At 56.0% G+C, this 21,358-nt stretch overlaps 1 protein-coding gene and 1 long non-coding RNA gene across 3 annotated transcripts in view; one reads left to right on the top strand and one right to left on the bottom strand.

Annotated features, from left to right (window-relative positions):
• PXDN (peroxidasin) overlaps positions 1-21,358 on the bottom strand; it is a 75,446-nt gene that overhangs the window by 39,302 nt on the left and 14,786 nt on the right. The window contains 2 exon segments of the mRNA XM_053201323.1: positions 2,879-2,950; positions 3,733-3,804. Of these exon segments, the coding sequence (XP_053057298.1) occupies positions 2,879-2,950; positions 3,733-3,804 (144 nt within the window).
• Positions 10,389-15,794, top strand: LOC113604892 (uncharacterized). 2 transcript variants are annotated; one of them, XR_003426911.2, is made up of 3 exons: positions 10,389-10,527; positions 11,294-14,413; positions 15,336-15,794. It is a non-coding gene; the product is annotated as an uncharacterized LOC113604892 (long non-coding RNA). The 2 variants fall into 2 exon arrangements; XR_008289737.1 differs by having other exon boundaries at positions 10,390-10,482.

The raw sequence follows: 21,358 nt of genomic DNA, 5'->3' as shown, positions 1-21,358 counted from the left end.
GTAAGGCCCTCCCTGCACATTGGTTACCTGAGGGCTAGGCTTTCGCCCTTTTGTCCCCCCAAGAACACGTTTGTCCTAACGCCTGTGACACTGTGTACTTCATCTGCAAAGGACCGTGTGTCTTACTGCACTGGGTTTCGTGGTTTTTGGTGCAGGGCTACCTCGAACCATCCAGCTAAGCGGCTCCCACTTCTCCGTCTGGGCAAATGTGCCGAGGTGACCCCAGAGACCAGGCAGAGCTCGCCCACCCGTGCAGAGCCCAGCGCCCGCCACAGAGGCCTGGCCAGCGGCCACTCTGTCAACCTCCACTCACTAGCTGTGTGGTCGTGAACGAGCTGAGCTGGCAACCTTCCTCCGCCTCAGTTTCTTCCGATGTAAATGGACACCACAGCACTTCAGGATCACTGGGAGTGAACAGATACATGGGAAGCCGACAGAAGATGGCCACACCCCCGGCCACTACGGTCCTGGCAGGCGCTACTCTCCCTTCTACTTCCGGACGGGGGTTTCTGAGCTCATTTCTTCAAAAGAAGGCGAAAACAAGCCCCCAGTGCTGGGTCACTTTGCAAGGACTGAACCAAACTACTGTGGACAAGTGTGTGTCTGTGAGGACACGTGGGCTCCACGGGAGTAAGTGGGTGCTGGTCGCCTCCAGTAACGGGCCACATACAGATGAGTCCACACAGAGTCAGAGTCGCCTGGAGCAGGAGTTCTTGCCCAACTTCATCCGGAAATATCAGTGAGGGGAGGTTTAGGCCTTACACAGGCAACTAATACTCAACGTCTGAAACCACTGACTACGTGTAAAGGCAGAAATGACCGGTTAACTTCAGAACAGCTCCCCGGTACTGAAATTGCACAGTGTCCTCAGCGGTGCCTGTGGGAGCGCACTCTCCTGCCCAGGAGGGGATCAGATGGGCAGGTGGGGTCCCTCCTCACCAGGGACCCTGCCCCAAGCCCTCCCCAGTGACTGGGGCGCCTTCTGCCAGGCCAGCCACAGAGGGGGGCGAGGCTGGAGAGCAGGTGCCTTGATGGGGAGTGAGCCAGCAGACAGGGCTCCTCAAGTGTTACTTTAAAATATCCTTGTAAGTGAGAACCAAAGTGTCCCCCAAACTGTAACACTAAATACGTCTGCAGAGTGAATGATAACTTGCTCCTAATTAATTCAATCCCAAAGCACAATATACAAAATAAAAAATAAAAGTAACACACACACATACACACACTACGGATGCTGGCCATCAGCTAACCGAACCTACTTTTGTCAGAAACCAAAACCTTCCTTCTGGAACTTGCATAGCACTTAAAATAAATAAATACATAACAGAAGGCCTTTCCCTCATTTTTAAAATGAGCGACAAGGCTTAATAATGTTCATACATTATTCTAGTCTATTCTGTCCTGTCCTGTTCTAAAAAGCAACACTTTATGCCAACTGTGATGGAAAATATTTATACCTAACACTTTTCGTTTACCTTCACTGAGGAATACGTATTTCTGTAAGCAGAGTTAATGTGATCGCTGCAGTGACGTTATCCAAAATCAAACAGGCTTCCAAATACACATCAACACCAATAATGTGACTTTGTTTTAAAAAAATCAACATAACTTCTGGATGTTTAGGTTCACTTATGATAAAAATTTCCAAAAAAAGTCAGTGATACAAATCCCTCATTAAAATAGTTCCACCTTGGGGCTCCTGGGGGGCTCAGATGGTTAAACGTCTGACTTTGGCTCAGGTCATAATATGGCAGACAGTGAGTTTGAGCCCTGCGTCGGGCTCTGTGCTGACAGCTCAGAGCCTGGAGCCTGCTTTAGATTCTGTGTCTCCCTCGCTCTCTGCCCCTCCCCCACTCACTCTCTGTCTCTCAAAACTGAATAAACATTAAAAAAAAGAGAAAAAGAAAAGACAGAAAGATGGACGCCTGGGTGGCTCAGTCAGTTGAGCGTCCGACTTCAGCTCAGGTCACGATCTCGAGGTCCGTGGGTTCAAGCCCTGCGTCGGGCTCTGTGCTGACAGCTCGGAGCCTGGAGCCTGTTTCGGATTCTGTGTCCCCCTCTCTCTCTCTGCTCCTCCCTCCCTTGCACTCTGTCTCTGTCTCTCAAAAATGAATAAACGTTAAAAAACATTTTTTTAATGCTTCTATCTGGAAATGCCATCTAAGTCTTAAAAGTAAGAATAACACGTACACGACACGTACTTTTCTCTACAACCAGGAATGCGACTGGAATGTGTCTTTAATGCCTTCCGGTCTTAACTTAAGTGCCTGCAACGTAGCAGGCCTGCACCTGCCAGTGAGGCCACTGTCTAACCTGCAAAACTGGCTTCAACAGGCAAATGTTTTAAATTCTAATAAATAAGTTACCGAAAGTCAACTCTGAAAAGTAAACTACAATTTTACTGCAGAAAACTAAGAGGTGCAATCACTTGGAGGAAGCTGGGGAAAATTAGCCGAAAACTAGTGACATTCCAATGGGATTTGTCATCTGCTTCCCACACTTGCCCACAGCTGGACAGGCAGCTTGAGACTGCTCTCCAAGCTTCTCTCTCACAGACCACCTGTCAGCCATTCACGCTGGCGAGGGACCATGAGTCACAGACAAGCAGAGTTACTGTTCCCACGGGACTCTGCAGGGCTGTGACTTTTAACCTCACTCGCGGACTTTACTCACCGAGCCTCATGCAACACAGCACTTCATACTGACAAGAGCTCATTTTAAAAATCCCACCCGAAAATTCACTACCTTCTGAAAATAAAGCCTAAGAGATGGGTGTATCTGCAATAATTCGCAAGCAGCATAACATTTCGCTCAATGATTAGTCTGTATACCGACAACATAAGCTTTCTGAAGGGTAAAGAACGGATGGTTAACTTACAGATATTTTAAATTCTCCAAGTCTTCAAATGATCCGCTGGGTATGCTCTTGATTTGATTGTTGTTGAGAAGCCTATGAAACCAAAGTTCAGGAAGAATTAAACCACCACCACTGCACCGTGCTGTGGGAAACGTTCCTTCCGCTTGCAAAGGGTCATAGCAGGACTCCGCTGCGGAGCTCGGCGCCTACACTGGCTTGACTGCTTAAGTCCATGACGAACAGCATTTCAGTCTTGCCCTCTGATCACGAGTTTCCTCAGTGCATGGGTGTCCCTGTCACGGCACGCCGTTCCTGCCCCCCCGGGCACACAGACCAAGTTCCCCTCTGGTGGAAAGGGTATCTGTCTGTCCTACTGACTGTCACACTATCCACCTCAGCCGACTGGAAGGCCAGTGTGGACGTGCAGAGTGGTCCCACCGGGGGGGGGGGGGTTGGCCGCCCCCCCAGGCTCCCATCCTGGGCCCAGCTAGCTCGGGAGAAGCACCTTCCCCTCCACCTTGTGAGGGGGGGCATGTGAATAGGGCAGGTGAAGGGGTCTGGCCCAGCCAGGGGCTGAGTCATTCATAGGAAGAGAAGGTGCCCGTGGCCGTAGGTCTGGGTCACACCCATTTATGAGGGACCCACACAGATCATGGATGTCAGACAAGACAGCACGGCCGCCGAGCACGGACCCACAGGCCTGGCGTCTCAATGTACGTGTTCTCCTCTAGGGCCCCGTGTCCACTCTCCCGATCCACACCCCCGACCACAGATCATCGGGGCTGACCGCTGTGGTTGAGCTCCACCCACAGGTGGAAGCTGAGATGATTTCCACACTTTTTCCCACGGGGTCCCAACAGAGCGTTTGGACTTACAACGTATTCAAGTTTCTCAGCCTCCTGAATGCCCCGGGCTGGATCTCCCGGATTCTGTTAAAGCGCAGATCCCTGAAAACAAACAAGAGATGTGTTTAGACACAGAAGTGCGCAGTCACCGCTAGTGATGAGCCTTCATCTCACCCAGATTCAACACTGCGACGAGGCACCTCAGGAATTAAACCTTGCAGCCCAGCTCCTTCCTTGGGCCAAGTGCCTCCTCTCTGAGGCTCAACGAATCAGTGAGTATTGATCTGAATGAGAGCGGCGCTTTCCCAGGACACAAGTTGGTTTAAACAACCATCCTGGAGAGACAAACACTTCTCTAACTAACCAGACGTCCACCTCCTGCCACTTGCTGGAAAACCTAACGTCACCAGGTCGTCCCAAACCGGAGCGGGACTGCCCTGCACGGACTCAACAGGAGTCGCTGGCCATGGGAGGGTCCAGAGCTGCAGCACCGCCTTCCGACAATTTCCGGAGCTGGAGTGCGGTGGTTTATCCGCCAAGCGCCTTCAGTGTTCTCTCGGTGAGAAGTAGAAAGTGAAACTGAGAAGCTCATCCTGAGCTGGGAGATCCATCAACCCTGCGTGTGGATCCGAACTCAATACTCCCCCCACATCTTCTCGGCACTCAGACAGTGGATCCGAACCCAGTACTCGCCCTACGTCTTCTCGGCACTCAGACAGTGGATCCGAACCCAGTACTCCCCCTACGTCTTCTCGGCACTCAGACAGTGGATCCGAACCCAGTACTCCCCCTACGTCTTCTCGGCACTCAGACAGTGGATCCGAACCCAGTACTCGCCCTACGTCTTCTCGGCACTCAGACAGTGGATCCGAACCCAGTACTCCCCCTACGTCTTCTCGGCACTCAGACAGTGCATCCGAACTCAGTACTCCCCTACGTCTTCTCGGCACTCAGACAGTGGATCCGAACCCAGTACTCCCCCTACGTCTTCTCAGCACTCAGATGTGTGTTGGGAGAGCAGTTACTGACTTTTCAGGGACAGAGGGATGACCTGGGCAGCCCAGGTGAGACCAGAGGGCAGGACCGTGGCACCCAGGACTGGAGCTGTCTGTTGCCGGTGGCCCAGTGGGGGAGGCACCGGGCAGCTGGTGGCGTGTACGCTCCGTGGACCCAGGGAGGCGCTCGGCCCGGGGCCATGAGCTCGGGGGCAAAAGGCACGCGGCAGGGTCCATTTTTACCCCTTCCCAGCCCCAATTAAAACCTATAAATTTAACGTGAATGAAAGTCACTGAGAAGCAAATGAAACATGACTTTCCTCCTCGAAGGGTCAGAAAAATCAAGATTCCTTGGGCACAGGCCCAACCCCTTGTGACTCGGTGCTGCTGGATTATCACGGGATGAGTTGGGGCCCTGCCATTAGCACCTTGAAGTCTGACTCCAGGGCCACGGAACTGACCTTATTGGGAAACAGGGTCTTTACAAAGGCGACGAGGGTGGCTCCACTCCAGCATGACTCACGTCCTCAAAGAAGAGGGAAATCTGGGCGACGGGGACAGCGCCGTGTGAAGACGGCCGTCATCCTGCCACATGTCAACCATCACCCAGGTCCACCGCGAGCCAGCAGCTGGGACACAGAGCGGACCGCCCTGGAAGGAGCGTGACCCTTGGTCGTGAAAAAGGCGCCTCCAGCTGGGAGCGTGTGGATTCCTGTCTGAGCTCTGTCTGTGCAGGCCGCCCCAGGAAAAAGACACGGGGCTCCTGGGCAGCATGTGGTCCAACTCAGGAACGATGCTCCTCTCATGACATGTACGGAGTTCTCACGTTCACGGACTTTTCAGGAATCGGGTATTTGGGGCCAATTCAATAGTTGTAATGACTTACGGAATGGGTTCTGGTTTATGCTGCAATAAAAAACTTCTCAGGAAGTATGTAAGTGGCTAAAATGAAATCTGTGCACTTAGTAGTGAACAGTGGGACACCTGCTTCCTCGCTCTGGGCGGGTTCTCGAGAAGGGGAGGCCCCGGGTGCTGGTCGCCACGGCCCTGAGCCGCCAGCCTGACCACCACCCCGTGTGCTCTCCGGATCCCGGTGTCCGCCCGCGTGCTCTCCGGGGAACGCGGCTGGCCCGAGCTGACCTGTTGCTTTGAAATACGGCAAGAATTCATCTACATCCACATTCAGAACACTGCAAGTGGTTCAGGCGCAGGGACACTGAGGCCAGGCCCTGCGGGGAGGGCAGGGAGGGAACGGGGGCCGGGGGGCGTCTCTGGGGCCGACTTCCCTGACTCCCCTCCACATCCCGGTGAAATGTGGGGCAGCGGTTAATGAGGACACCTGGCTGGTTACTGTTTAGTGTAAACACGGGTGATCTGGAAGCTCCCTCCTGGCACAGAGCAAAGGCAGGGTTTCACAGGGTTCGGACAGATGACCCTGGAGCAACACGGGGAACAGGTCCCCCCGGAATGGGGACTGCCATGGGCAAACACTGCGGCGAACCGGTGGGGACGGCCGCAGACCACGAAGCCGGCCCTCAGGTTGGCAGAAGGACAAGGGCCAGAGCCATGCAGCTTTTGAGACCGGCTCCCCTACGACGGCAGAGCAGGGTGGACAATCACTGGGGGCAAACCGCTCAGGGACCCAGGACTGGACACCCTCACGACACGGTGACGCCCGCCCGCTCAGGTTGGGGGGAGGGAGCCCCACATGACACCCTCCAGCAGGTGTGAGGCCGGTACCAGGAGCCTCAGCCGGATGGACGGACAGAGGGGCCCCCACCCAGCGGCCGCCGCGCACCCGGGTCTGAGTGCCCGAGCATGGCCGGTCCTAACAGAGGCCTAGGTCCGGGGAAGACCCGAACCAGATCTAGAGGACTCCGGGGGAAGTGGAGATCAGTGCACACTGATTATGTGTTGAAACATGAACATGTTTGTTATAGTTAATAAGCTCAGTAAAATTACCCGGTTTCTAATTTTTTTTTTAATTTTTTTCAACATTTCTTTATTTTTGAGAGACAGAGCATGAGCAGGGGAGGGGCAGAGAGGGAGACACAGAATCCAAAGCAGACTCCAGGCTCCCAGTTGTCAGCACAGAGCCCGACGCGGGGCTCGAACTCACAGACTGTGAGGCCATGGCCTGAGCCAAAGTTGGACGCTCAACCGACTGAACCACCCAGGTGCCCGTTTCTCTCTAATTTTAATGCAACTGCTAGAACATTTAAACTCACACATGTGACCACATCTTATTGCACAGCCTATTTTCCGGCAGTCAGACCAGCCACCCGTGCTCCCAGCAGACAGCTGGAGAAAAACCACATGCCCATGCAGCCAGGGAGACGGCACAGAGAGGCCCCCCCACAGGAGCAGAGGCATAAAAACAATAAAAGGAACCAAACTGAGATTCTGGAACTGGAAGTCGTAACTGCTAAAATGGGAAGTCCTTGCACAGACTTAACGGCATCCTGAATACGGCAGAAAACGGGGCGAGCTTGCGGGCAGGACACCAGAAAGCACACAGTGTGATGGAGAGAGGACAGTGTCTGTACCCTCGCACATGACGCACAGAGACTCTCGGTCAGCTTCCGAGCGGCAGGAGGAGGGACAGTCAGAGGCCGTGCAGCCCCAGCCCGGAGAGACGGGTACAGGGAACCAAGATGCCATGGGCTTCAAATACGAACCCCAAATCCAAAGTCACAACTGCAAATCAGAGGCTGTGTTTCACCTGAATCGATTCCCGCTCTGTAGGAAGTCTCAGGAGGGATTTATTAATTAGGAACGGTGAGGATTCTCTTAAACAATGTTCTCGGGGGGGGGGGTCCCCTGATCAGCAGCATCTCCTGGGAACTTGCTGGAACAGCCAATTCTGGGCCCCACCCCAAATCTACAGAATCAGAAAGTCTGGGGTGGAACCTGGTAATTCTGAGTTTTTATAATCCCCCCAGGAGACGCACGGTGAAGTTTGAGAACACTGCTCTTTGGTAATGTTGGGGAGGCAGCTGTGTGTGCATGTGTGAGTGTGTGCACGTTTGCGAGTGTGTGCGGACACACAAGCAGCATCTGTACATGCACGCGTCTGTGCACACACATGCGCACACACACGCATATGTACACACATGCACACACATACACATATGTGCACACGCATACATGCGTGTATACACATGCACACACGTGTGCAGGCACACATGCACAGTGGGTCTCTGCTCGTCCCCTCTGCTCGTCTTCCACGTCTGATCCTTTAACCCATTTGTGGTTGCTGACATAAAACTTATGTTAAATTTAAGCCAATTAAAAAGTAGTTAGAGCCAAGTGTATACTAAATGACCCCCCCCCATTTTTTAACTTGAAATAATATCTACACATGCCCAAGGAGACAAAATGTCTAACCCCACAGAATAGGACCATGGAAGGTCACTCCTGCCCTACACTGCACACTTAGCTATAGCTCAGTTATTTTACAAGTAGAATTACTATTTTTACAATCATTGTTAAGTACTTCCACAAATAATCCTAACAGGAAGCAAAAGTCCTAAACCTTAAAAATTAAACGCCACTCGGCACACGATCAAGGACGGCAGGAGACCATGTCTGTGGAAAGTGCTCCCGAGACCGTAAAGCCCTTTGTAGACGTCCAAGGAGACCATCACCCATGGTTCTGACAGATTTCCCAGACTCATCCGCTGAACGCGCTAAGTACTCATTAGGCGCCAGTCTCTGAATTAAGCAGTCCCCACGGTAGAGAGTCTCAGGGTGGTGCAAGAGAGCCTCTCACGGGCTCCTAGAAACTAGGAGTTCGGGGCAAGATCATGGACAGCACCACAGTCCATGTCCACCGCGTCTGCCACGGACAAGTTAGGGCCTGGGAATGGTGGGTGGTTTTAGGAAGGAGAATTCGCGACAGGTTAGAAGAAATCCCTGCATTTGGCAAACAAAGATTCAGAGGCAGGAAGGTCTGGCAAGGTGCCCCAAGTCGCTCGGTCGCAAGCAGCAGGGCTAGGGGTGAACTCCGAATCCGCTCAGGGTTCTGATCTGTGCCGCCAACGCTCCCGCCCCTCTCTGAGAAGGTGGAGGGGTTCACAGGATGCCCCCGCCCCACGGCACCCGCGTTCAGGAGCTCCTCAAAAGTAATGCAAAGTGCTGCCCCCTCCGGCCTCCTCGGGGGAGTGCAGGGCCGCAGAAGCCCCCTCGGTGGCAGAAGGGCCTGGAACAGCCCTGGAATTCAGTGCAATTTTGTGAGCCAGACCCTCAAAACCAGAAGTCCATTTACACTTTATAGGAAAAAGGCTAACCAAGTCTAAGTTCACAAGTGCCAAGGGCTAGGTGATTTGTTTTAATGTTTCCATTACTGCAAACTACTGATGAAGCAAAGCCCAGCAGAAAAAAACAGAAATCAGAAACTGAGCACCTAGAGGGCACGGCACACGGAGCCTTCCCCAGAGCCTACACCCAGCCCACCCCAACCCGCTCAGATGCTCCGTGAACCTACAGTTGGGCAAAACCACCTCACACACAGCACATCCCAGAACAGAGTGCTGAACAGCTCCTGTGATCTACTGAGCAAGTGACACACAGGTGGCTGTGTGGGGGCAGGGTTATCCGCTGCGGACCCCTGTCCCGCATCAGAGGGGATCCTACCCAGTACCGCCAGCCTGGGGAAAGGCCAAAATCCAAATCCCAAGTACGGTTTCTCCTGAGTGCGTACAGCTTTGGCACGATCATGAATCGGAAAACTGTGTCGAGCCATCGTGAGTCTAGCTGCACCCCCAATTCTACTCAGAACTCTAAGTGCTGGACTCTCTCCCTGAGATGGGCAGTGTGCTCCCGGGGAAGCCGGCCTGCTGCTGCAAGGAGCCGTGGGACCCGCCCACTGCTGCCTCCTGCGTCCCCAGGGAGGGGAGGGGCCGGCATCTGGATTGAGTGGACAGTGACCCCGACCAACCCGACACAGCTATTGTTTTCGGAATCTGTAGCACTGCTTTTCTTTTCTTTTAAGTTTATTTATTTAGAGAACGGGAAGACATACAGAGAGAGAGAGAGCGGGAGAGAGAGAGCAGGCTCCGTGTGTCGGCATACAGCCAGATGCAGGGTTCCATCCCATGAACCACAAGATCATGGCCTTCTGAGAGCCCTTCTGAGAGCACAAGCACAAGCATCCTCTGGGCCGTCCTCCTGGAGGACACCACCCTCCCCCAGCCCGCTCCAGCCTCCGGTCCCCCTTGGCCTCCATGAGCTGCACGCTCCAGTCCCCAAGGCAGTCCCTCATGATGACAGCTCAGCGTGCCCGGGATGTGCCTGGCTGTCAGGGTCAGGAGCCTGACCGCCCGCCCCATCAGGCCTACGGGATCACGCCCACAGGCGCCCCTCCACTGACTGTCCCTGTATTATTGTTGTCTGCTCCGGTGACCAGCTCTCTGGGGTTCCCACAGTGCTCGTGGGATGCATGGACGGCTGCTGTCTGAATCACAGCCTGTCCTTCCTGACACCAAGTTAGGAGGCACGGCCCAGAGTGCCCCATACTGCCCGGGCCCCACTTGGCCAGAATCTCCTCTCCAGGCCACCATGTTTCCCAATATGCTTCGTTAGGGTCCCCAGGTCATTAGCGAGTGCACCCTGCTCTCTGACCGGGAGCGAGCTGGCCCTTGGCTAGTGTTTGCCCATCAGAACTGACTGCCTATAAATTCCCCTGGTGATGCCAACACTGGGGCGCTGAGGCCACACTGACAATCACCCTGCCGAGGGAGGCAGGCCTGAGAAGCCGCGAGCTAGGACGCTTGCACCATACACAGTGCACGGGGTCTACGGGACAGGGGCCGCGCACGTGGAGCAGCGGGTCAGAGCTCCAGCAAGGCTGGGGAGTCGGGCTCGCCCTGGGAGGGCTTGGTCTTGAGTGGGGGGCGGGCACACTCCGTGGTTTGCTGACCGAGAGGGCAGATTCAGGGGGACGTCCGAGCTGGCCCCACGCATGCACGCGGTAAGCGCGCCGTTGCAAGGATCATCCCGGATTCTTGCAAAGGTGTTTGTGAACCAGATTCCCACGGGCGGTTCTGCTGGGACATGGGCTAACAGCTGATGTCCCTGCGCACCTGCTAAGGGCTGGTCACTTCCACCACGGCTGCCTGGCGTCACAGCCTAGCCTGTGACCTGCTGAGAGAGAGACCTGGGCACGGACTGTGCTCCCAACGTGACGCCGTGCTGCCTCGGGCCGGGCTCCAGGAGGCCAGGAGTGGGGCTCTGGCTTCTCCTGAAGTGGAGACTAGGGAGGTTTGGAGTGGAAAGAAGGCAGGATCACATGGACGTCTGAGAACGTCTGAGAACACCTCGGGCATGGGGTGGAGAGAGGGCTGAACGGCATTAGCCTGGAGACAGAACTGCCGAGGGCAACTACGTGTCCCGAACAGGAGGGGACACCAGGGGACAGGAGGGCAAGCAGTTGGCACTGTTTCTGCAGCTGACTTTAAAAAAAAAAAATTAACTCAATTCGGTATTTACAGAGTAGATTTGAAAAAACAGGAGTCACGGCTGGAAGTCACGAAACGTTTACACACAATGACAAATTCGTTTTTGTTTGTTCCCATCCTAATCTTCCTTTCTCACAGCATGAAAGTACACAAAACACAAGCCATGAACGTGCCTGAGGTCGTAGGGAAGAGGGGAGAAAGGCAGAGAAAGAACCAGGCTCAGGAGCAGAGGCTGGAGGTCAGAGGCGGGCTTGGCTCTAAGCACCCCGAAGGCAAGCAAAGCCAAGGTCAGATCTGGCACAGCATTCCCGAGCCCCAAAAAGTTCCTTAGCCAACCGTCCGGGAGAAATGAGACTTTACTGACACAAGACGAAGGCAAAATTTCTCACACAGATCCTCTCACGTGTCAGGCTCCTAAGTGTAAGTGAACAGCATCCCAAAAGGAGGCTCAGGGACAGACTCCGTGTGTCTGTCCCCTCTCCCTCACTGGGAGCCACCGGCAGGATTCTGAAGCATGACTCACAGCCAGAAGTTACACAAACTTCATCCTGTTTATTTTGGCTCATGCTTCCCGCCTCCAGAGGTCTCTCTGACCCTGGTGTGCGTTCAAGGATTTGCTAAGCCCGTGAGCACGCGCTGTCTGCATGTGTGATAGGCGCCCACTCCCTCCTTCAGCCAAGTTACTGAAGTTAGAAACGGGAAAATCGCGGGTCAGCAAAGCAACACCGGTGCCGGGTGAGGAAAAGCCAAGGAGCCTGGGTCCAAGGCCTGGCCACCCAGCCACGGGCATAGCCCCACATGGGGACCCAGCATCTCTGCCCGAGGGACAGCTAGGACTGGCACCCGCACCCGACAGGCAGGACCGGCTGCGGCCAGCTGCCACGCGGGGTCCCGGACACAATGCCTCCACCTACACAGGGCTCGTGGACACAGGACAGGGCAGGCTGTGCTGACACAGGCGCATCCTTCCGGAATGCCAGCGTGGCTGGACGCGTTTGCCCACGACAGCCTGAGACACAGCTCTCAGCCGTGTCAGTGTTGACAACCACGTTGCTTTCAAGACAGGAGCCATCACAGGAGACCTGTGAGCCGTGGCTGATGGGCTCTGCTCCTCCACGGCCTGCATGAGGTGGCCCACGGCCAGCCACGCCCAGAGGAGCGCGCTCACAGGCTCAGCCACCCTCGGGAGGGGCCAGCTCGCTGGCTCTGCCCTTTCTTCCCACCCTACCGTGGACTGACGGTTCCGTAAAACAGTAAAAGACGGTCTTGCACGTTGTTACTATGACATTGTGTTAACACTGCTGCTGACCTGCGACACGGTGGCCTGCAGGCTGGCAGCCGTCACAGGCGGCACCCAGGGCACCATGTCCTCAGGTGACGCCCCAGGCCACTTCTCGGCCCAGGAGCCTGCAGGTACAACATGAAAGGACCGTGCCCGCACCCCTGCCAGGTGGGCAGTCCCAGAGAGATGGGGACAGGCAGACAGCGAGCTCCTTGCTCACATGACCTGGCTCACCTCTCCCACGAGCCCACAGGAGAAATGGGTGATTTGACAAGGAGCCAACGCCAGGCGGCTCTGTGGCCCCAAGGGCTCTGTTTCCCACGGAGCCGCCTGTGAGCTCGGCGGCCACACATCCAGGATCACACATTCCCCAGAGAAGGCCGTTCAGACGGCGGAGGCACGTGGGCGCTGGGGTGCAATTTGTCAAACGTTCTGTTCTTTGCTGTCTCTGCCTCCTGATATGGCACCAAGCAGCCAGGACCGCCTCTCCTGGCTCACAGGTGCAGGGTGGGCAGGGGCTCTACCCAGCAGGCGGGACAGAGGGACAGACAACAGGCAGGACAGAGGGGCAGTCGGGACTCTACCCAGCAGGCGGGACAGAGAGGCAGACAGCAGGGAGGACAGAGGGGCAGCCACAGGAAGAACTCGTAAGGGCCCTGCCCGGGGTGGGCGGCCTCCAAACTGAGGAACCTTCCTTTTTGCAGGGCTGGGTCCCACTACGGGGAGGTGGAGAACCGGGGTCTCGCAAGGCCGCATCCCCTTCCTCGGGGGCCTCGACGTGTCAGCGTCCCGCGGAGCCCAGTGTCGAGGAGGGGCGGCCGGGGCAGGGCCAGAAGGCTGCCCCAACCCCTCAGGACCTCCCGGAGGCAGGATGCCCACCCAGGCCAACTCTTGGGTGACCTTCCGGCCCATTCCTTAAAAGTCTGGTTGGCAAAAATACGTAATAACGTATATGATAACAGAGAGGAAAGCAAAATATGTTTTTCTCCAACGTACAATTCAAAACAAAACCTGAGAGTAGTTCAAAGCACAAAACAGAAAACTTTAAATGAAAACCGATATTCTGAAAAAAAAATCAGGGTACTGACCCATTCCAAAGACAAACATACATACTTTCCAAGCTGGTTTTAGGTGTCAGGAGGTTATTTTATTAGTAACGTATACAGGCAGCGATGACGCTTAAATATTAGATTTCTCTGGGATTTAGTGACATTATTTCCTTTGCAGAGAAGGTGGCCCTATGGCTTAGATTTGTACCGTGAGATATTTAAATAATCATGACGTTGCAAGCCTCATTTGCCGGGTCTAAGTCTTTACAGGCAAATCGCAGGGAAGGCAGGGAGACACCTTCTGTCCAGGATCAGGTCAGAATGTTCCATGAACCCCACTAAACAGCACAACACGAGACCCGGAGGGAGGGACAGTGGGGGGAAGGAAGGGGTCCAGGGCCAGCCCCGCCTTCCCGTCCCAGGTCCTCAGGCACAAGCCAGGGTGGTGACCCCAGCTGCACCCAGAGCCGCTGCCCTCAGGAAAACAGGCAGACAGGTCGGAAGGAAGGAGTGTTGGCAGGAAAGATTTTCTCTTTTCCTTTCAGGTGCACAGACGCCTGCGGGAAGGGGCGCAGGACAGAGCCATGTTCTGGGCACCGACGGCCCATGCTGCCGCTTCCGGTCTCCCGGTCATGTCCTCAGACTGAGACCCCGCATTCGTGTTCGGCTCAGGAAGGCAGGCGTTGGCTCAGCCTGCCCAGGGGAAAGTGGGCACCCGTGTGCTGACGTGTGTGGGTGGCCAGCGAGAGCAAAGGATCCATCACCCTGAAACTGTCATCCATTCTCGACAAGCCCTGGGGATTCTGGACTGGGCTTTGCCAATAGCCCGCAGACGGCGTCCCCAACTTCCCGGCCCCAGCCGTCCGCGGCAAGGATGCCGAGAACCTTCGCACACATGCTTGACAGCCTCGTGCTGCCCCAGCTCATGTACTGTGACCTACGCATCCCCTCTGCTGGCCCTCCAGTGAGCCCTGTGCCAGGACCCCCGGGAAGGCCCTGTAGGAACCCCCACCTGGGCCCACAGCCCCCCACGCAGAGCGGGGAGACCCTGCCCGGGTCACCACAGCACGCGACCACAGACGGTACGGGGGCCCAGGCATGCCTGCTAGAGATCCCCAGCTCCTGGCACAGGGTTCGGAACCCCTCAACTGTAGCGTCAGGAAACGCTCTCGTTCAGATTTTTCTCAACCACTTAAAAGTGTAAAACACTGAGCTCACGGGCCAGACAGAAGCAGGCGGGGGCTCCTTCCGGCCCTGGGCCCTGGGCCCAGGGTCCACACCCGGTGCGGCGAAGGGAGCCTGGCACAGCCCCGGCACCCTTTGTTTCCGGCTCTGCCCTAGGTAACTCCTCCCCAGGCTTTGTGGCCGGACTGCCGTTTCGCAGGCCACACGCAGAGGCAGCCGATCCGGCAAAGCCTTCCCTCTGCCCTACAAATGAACGAAACAAATGTACGAGTTCACACACTGGTTCCTCTGGGAAAAATCCCAAACTTCTTCCACGGGTGTTTAAAAAATGAAATCAGTGTTTTCCTTACTTTCCAGACCAAAAAAAACCCAGAATTGTGCACCACGGACTTCTCCCAAGGCCGTTTTGTTCTGACCCAGAAAGCCCAGCACGCGGGGGTTAAACCGAGGACGGTTGCGTAATGACAGGGGCAGAGGACCCACACTCACCTCTTGAGCAAACCAGGAGGCGCGCCCCGGGCGGGCGGGAGGTCCGCCCCGCGTGGGCGGGCGGGAGGTCCGCGCTGTCCAACTAACCCAGGGCGTCCCTGCAAACACAGTGGGCGGACGTCGTCCTCGTTAGGGGCCACTAAGGAAACCGCAACTGAACGGGGCCTGTTCCCAGCAGGATGATGCCAACTCGATCTCGGGCCCTGAGAAGTGGGAGCCACGCGGCTTCTACTGAAAACTCCCATGCGTGGCCTTCCTGCTGTGAAAACAGGACGCAGTGGTGCGGATAAGCGAGGCTCCTCCAAGGGGAAGAGCGCCTGAGTACATGGCGGGGCATCCTCTGCGACGTCACAGACCCCAGGGAGCCAAGCAGGCTGAGGGGGAAAACAGGAGCAGACGACACACCCGACAGGGCGCTGGGACACCTCTGACCTGGGTGTCCCCACAGCAGCCTTCGGTGGTGCTCACAGGGCCCATCCCCTGCCTCTCGGGGCTCATCCATGGGAAACAAAAGTAACCAGTGCATGCGTGCGCACACTATACATATGTGCACGCATATACACACTCATGTGTGCATAATATACACACGTGCACATGCATACACCTGTATACACATGTGCACATATAAACACGCATTCGCATGCACACACGCATACGCATATACACGTATACACACGTGCACACACGCTGTCTCCAGGCCACTGCTCTGAGTAGATGTCAGTGTTCTGGTGTGACAGCCAGGAGGTGGACTGCGGCCCAGGAAGCACCAGACACACCTGAGTTACCATCCCTTCTCTGCATTTTGCTGCTGTGCCATCCTGGACAAATGTCTTAACCTCCCCGATCCTCAGTCTACAACTCTGCAGAATGAAGCAATAACATTACCGGCTCGTCCTGGGAGGACACGAAATGAGGTAGGCAGAGCAGAAATCCAGCTGGGAAGAGAGGATCAGAGCCAGGGCCCAGGCCGCCTTCTGGAATGGGGGTTGTGTGGGGTCACCCCGCAAGAGAGAGCCTACCTCCATCCCGCTTGGCACGGCACCTCTCCAGTTCACAGTCAGCGGAAAGGTTCAAAGAGGTGAGCCGACTGGCTTAAAATCACACGTCCCAGCAGGGGCCTGGGCCCCCGCATGCCGTCCCCACGTCCGAGACCCTGGTCCTCCCTGGGCACACTCCGGAGAGCCCCGTGACCAGGCGCGATGGGAACAGGCTCAGACAGCCCTCACTCACCCTCTCCCGACCTTAACTTGGGGAGGGCGCACTCTTCCAGGGACAGGCTGATGTCCCTTTAACATAAATGCTAAAACCGGTCCGAGTCACGTCCAGAAACATGGCCACGTGGACAGGCCTTCACGCGTCCCGACAGCTGAGGCACGGACGGGACAGAAAAGGGTGCACGCCGGCCGGGAATTCTCACCCTCCACCCAACGGCGCTTAATCCCCAGCGGCCACGGAAAGTCTGACGGGCGCAGATTCCACAGCAGCCGCCGCTGTTCAAGGCCTCTTTGTTCTCCTCTCGGGCGCCTGTGGACCTGGGCAAACGCTTTCGGCCCCGGGCGATCGCATGCAGGGGCCTCAGCAGCTTTTCCCGACTGGTGACCGGTAACTCTTACGGCAACAATGGAGCCCGTGCGTGAGCACACACACACACACACGCTCACACACACACACGCTCACACCAGGGACAATGGAGCCCGCGCACACACAGACACACACACACACCAGGGACAATGGAGCCCAAACACACACACACACACACACACACACACACACACACGCTCACCCACTCACACCAGGGACAATGGAGCCCACGTGCACACACACACACACCAGGGACACTGGAGCCCACACACACACACACACACACACACACCAGGGACAATGGAGCCCAAACACAGACAGACAGACACACACACACACCAGGGACAATGGAGCTTGTGCACACACAGACACACACACGCTCACACACTCACACCAGGGACAATGGAGCCCGCGCGCGCGCACACACACACACACACAGACACCAGGGACAATGGAGCCCGAGCACACAGACACACACACACACACCAGGGACAATGGAGCTTGTGCACACACAGACACACACACACTCACACCAGGGACAATGGAGCCTGTGCACACACAGACACACAGACACCAGGGACAATGGAGCCTATGCACACACACACACACACACACACACACCAGGGACAATGGAGCCCGAGCACACAGAGACACACACAGACACATACACACCAGGGACAATGGAGCCTGTGCACGCGTGCACACACACACACACCAGGGACAATGAAGCCCATGTGTGCGCACACACACACATACACACAGACTGGGGAAGGGGAAACGTTGGCAGGATATCAGATGATGTTAAGAAATCATTGCTAATTTTTAGATGCATTATTGTGGTTATTTCTGAAGGTGCCTTTATATATGGATGAAATGAAAATAAAACTATGAAATGAAAAACAAGTATTTCGTTAAAAGTACTATATTTCTCCTTTGTGAAAAAAATCCAGGTTACCAGCTAGATACACACTATCAGCGCTAAAGGCAAGCGCTGTGTTTCTTCATGTGTCCAGTGTCCATTTATTTTAAATGTGGAGGCTGACATCAGACGACTTTCTCCCGAACAAACCTTCCCCTCCCACCATCCAGGCCTCTCCTCGGTCAGCTCCTTCCCTGCAGGTTCTAGCAGCACTGCGTCCTCACGGCCTCTCCCACCGAAAACCTTCGCTGGGACCCCACAGTCAACGGCAACCACCCCCCCAACTTGGCTCCCTGCCAATCTAGACCTAGCCTCTCTCTGCCCACCGATCGGAGGCTTCCCACGCACGCTCCCCGGCCTCCAGCCTGCACGTTCTTGGGGGACTGCCCTGCTCCCCAAACACACTGCAGCGCCGACATCCGCGGAGACCTGCTCCCGGGTCCCACAGCTGGCGGGAGTCCTTCCCACACCTGACACGTCAAAACCCAGTCCTCACTAAGGTTCCAGTTGAAGAACCAGGTCCCCGTCCAGTGAGCGCGTCTCGAACTGCCCGGAACAGAAGGAATTCTGTGATGTCCTCACACAGCGTCTGGCCTCGGAGGGTCCAGTTACTGGGGAACACATCCGTCATGACCCCTGTGAGAGGCTGTGCCCTCCAAAGCCGCAGCCCACCTGCGGACCCCACCTGTGACACCCACGGTCAGGTCCAGGGCCTTGCTAATGACCAGTGGCCACCCCAAAGTGTGCTGAATTAAACGGTGGTAGACACCTATTCTCGGCCCCCAAACAGGCCATGTCCTCGTCCTCAAATAAAACAAAATGTGATTTTAAAAAAAATAATAATCTTTAAATACATGGTCAGTTCAGTTGTGTTGTTCTCGTTTCCTGTGGGGAGAGGAGCCCTCAGACACGGTCAGTCCCAGAGCTGCACCTGCAGACACTCCCCTGACCCCCCCACCGTGCCTGCGGGGACTGTCCCGGCCGGCGCTCAGGTGACCCGTGAGCCCGGGATGCGGCGAACGTCTCGTCAGTGTCCCAACCAGCAAGGCTCTCAAAACACAACTGACTGATAAGAAAAATAAGACCTTCTGGACGCGGGATCTGGGATGTGTGATTTCTGCACGCAGGAGAAGCTTCCTAAGACCACACCCCGTGTCCAGCGCAGGCGTGCGGTAACCAGGACGCCCCTCCCGCTCTGCGGGGTCAGTGTCAGCAGCAAACCCCCCGTGAGCACAGGGCTATCCCCTGTGTTCTCAGCAGGACCACCACGTGGTGGACACACAAACCCACGCGATGAGACACCCAACACTAGAGAAAATTGCTCCACAACACGAGGAAAGACGTGAGAAAAGACCACGATCATCTGAATACAAACGTCAGGTCCCACGAGCTGTCCCCGCCCCGCCTCTGAGCCACAGAAAGCAGCCCATGACTCTCAGAGCCTGCGTTGGGGACAGAGCCAAAGGGCACCAATGGGGGCCGGTCCGGACTGTGCTGACACCTGCCCGGAGGGTGGACGCGTCAGAACCGAGGAAGCCGGTCACCCCCGAGGGCCACACCTCTCAGGCCACTCACGCCTCGGGGCAGCCGCGGAGCCCCAGTCCCAGCACAGCAGCCAGCCTCTGGCGAGAGGCGCAGAGCCCAGCCCTGGCTGATCCGAGCTCCAGAACCCTGGTCCGGTCGACTCATCTACGGTGCCGATCTGTGCTGTTAATCCACCACACATGGACCGTGCCCCGGACTGGACTGGCGCACCGACCTGGTATCAGTCCACAACAATAACACCGCACTGACCTGCTATCCCAACCGCCCACATAATCGTTACTGACCTACTGTTCTACCACAATAATCGGTTACAATGATCTTCAGCTCTGATCTGCTGTGTTAACTGACCCTAATCTGCTGCGCTGACCCACTGTCCTAACCCACCGTACCCGAGTACGACACCATCGACAAAATTTAACCCACTACACCAATCTCTGTACTAACCTCCCAGGGCCGCCCAGGCCTGCTCCCTCCCTGAGCCCCCATGGCTTTGTCCCTCACTCTGATGGTGGGGAGAGGCAGGATCGTGGAGGGTGGGGCCGGGCGGGCCACCAGAAGGCACCTAAGCGGGGGTAGGGGCCGGTGTGAAAAGGGCAAAGGGGGCTCAGGAGGGGCCCAGCACCCTGGCCCCCGCGGCCCCCACGTGGCAAGAACCCCACACAAGGGGCCCATTCGGGCATGCTCTGTGCCCAGTCAGAACACACACACCCAAACCAGTCCCTGGCACACACACTCACCCAGACCCTTCGCAGCTCCGTGGCCGGCCAGGGGCAACCACGCACGGACACAGGCGCACACACTCAAAGGCACGTATGCGTTGGCGCGACCCTGACCTGCCACCAGAGGGGGCACTGTCCTCCCTGCAACCACAGTGAGCTTCCTTACCTGAAAAGCGGGGCCACCAGCAGGTGCTTTGGGGGCCTGATCACGGTCCTGCCACTGAAAATGGCCACCTTGAGGGCGGGCAGGTGAGGTCGACACACAGGGGCTGCAGATGAGCTCCTTACGGAAACTAAACCGGTAACACAAAACACACAGACGTGCCAGAGGGAAAGCGGTCTCCACACCCAGGAGTGTGGGAGCAAGGCCGCCAGTGTCTTCTCTGCGTCTTCCTCAATGAGCGGTTTGCTTCCGTGATAAGTAACTGAAAGATTACTCTCTTTCCTTTTTAGAGAAAGGGGCTCTCTTTCCTTTTTAGAGAAATGTTTTAGGGGCGCCTGGGGGGGCTCAGTCAGTTAAGCGTCCGACCTCGGCTCAGGCCACGATCTCATGGTCTGTGGGTTCGAGCCCCGCGTCGGTCTCTGTGCCGACAGCTCTGAGCCTGGAGCTGCTTTGGATTCTCTGTCTCTTTCTCTCTCTGCCCCTCCCCCACTCATGCTCTGTCTCTCAAAAATAAATAAACATTAAAAAAATGTTAATACAACACTAAAAATAAAAAAATAAAGTAATCAGGTTCCTACTATTTTGAGTTCAAGGGATTAAAAACTCATTTCACAGCTCGGGCTCCTGCACAGGAGCGGACGCTGGGTGCCCTCTCTTCCCTCCCCTCCCTCCCCTCCCCTCCCCTCCCCTCCCCTCCCCTCCCCTCCCCGCTGTGTGCAGGGGTGTGTGCCCCGGTGCCTGTCTCTGCTTCATCAGGGCTCTGGGCGTGCAAGGGGCTTTCACGGCAGCCCTGCACCCTCTCTACGGCCACAGCCTGCCAGTGTCGGTCCCCACTGCCAGCTGTTTATCCCTTAGTATTTTCTAGCTCCCGTTCCCCAGAGAGCAGTCTGTCCTTGGTCAGGGCAGGGCCGGAACATCAGCAAGTGGCCAGCATACAGACTCACTGTCCTTGGTCAGGTGCCCACCAGACCCACCCAGCTGTGGCCGGGACAACCAGGGTCACGTGACACTCGGCAGGGACAGTGCGTTGGTCAAGCTTGTCTGGAGAAACAGACCCAACAGGCGTGTGTGTGTGTGTGTGTACATATATACGAGGGGGAGTTTATTTTAGAGAGGGATTATGAAAGCTCAAGTCCAACATCTGCAGGGTGGGCCAGCAGGCTGGACACCCAGGAAACAGGTGCCGTCTGAGTCCAAAGGCCTTCTGCTGGCAGAATTCCTTTTTGCTCAGGGCACCCCAGCCTTTTTCTCCTAAGCCCTTCAACTGCTTG

This window comes from Acinonyx jubatus, chromosome A3 (genome assembly GCF_027475565.1).
Source record: "Acinonyx jubatus isolate Ajub_Pintada_27869175 chromosome A3, VMU_Ajub_asm_v1.0, whole genome shotgun sequence".
Taxonomy (NCBI): domain Eukaryota; kingdom Metazoa; phylum Chordata; class Mammalia; order Carnivora; family Felidae; genus Acinonyx; species Acinonyx jubatus.
Note: the sequence above shows the minus strand (reverse complement) of the source record. Positions and strands in the feature narration are given on the sequence as shown.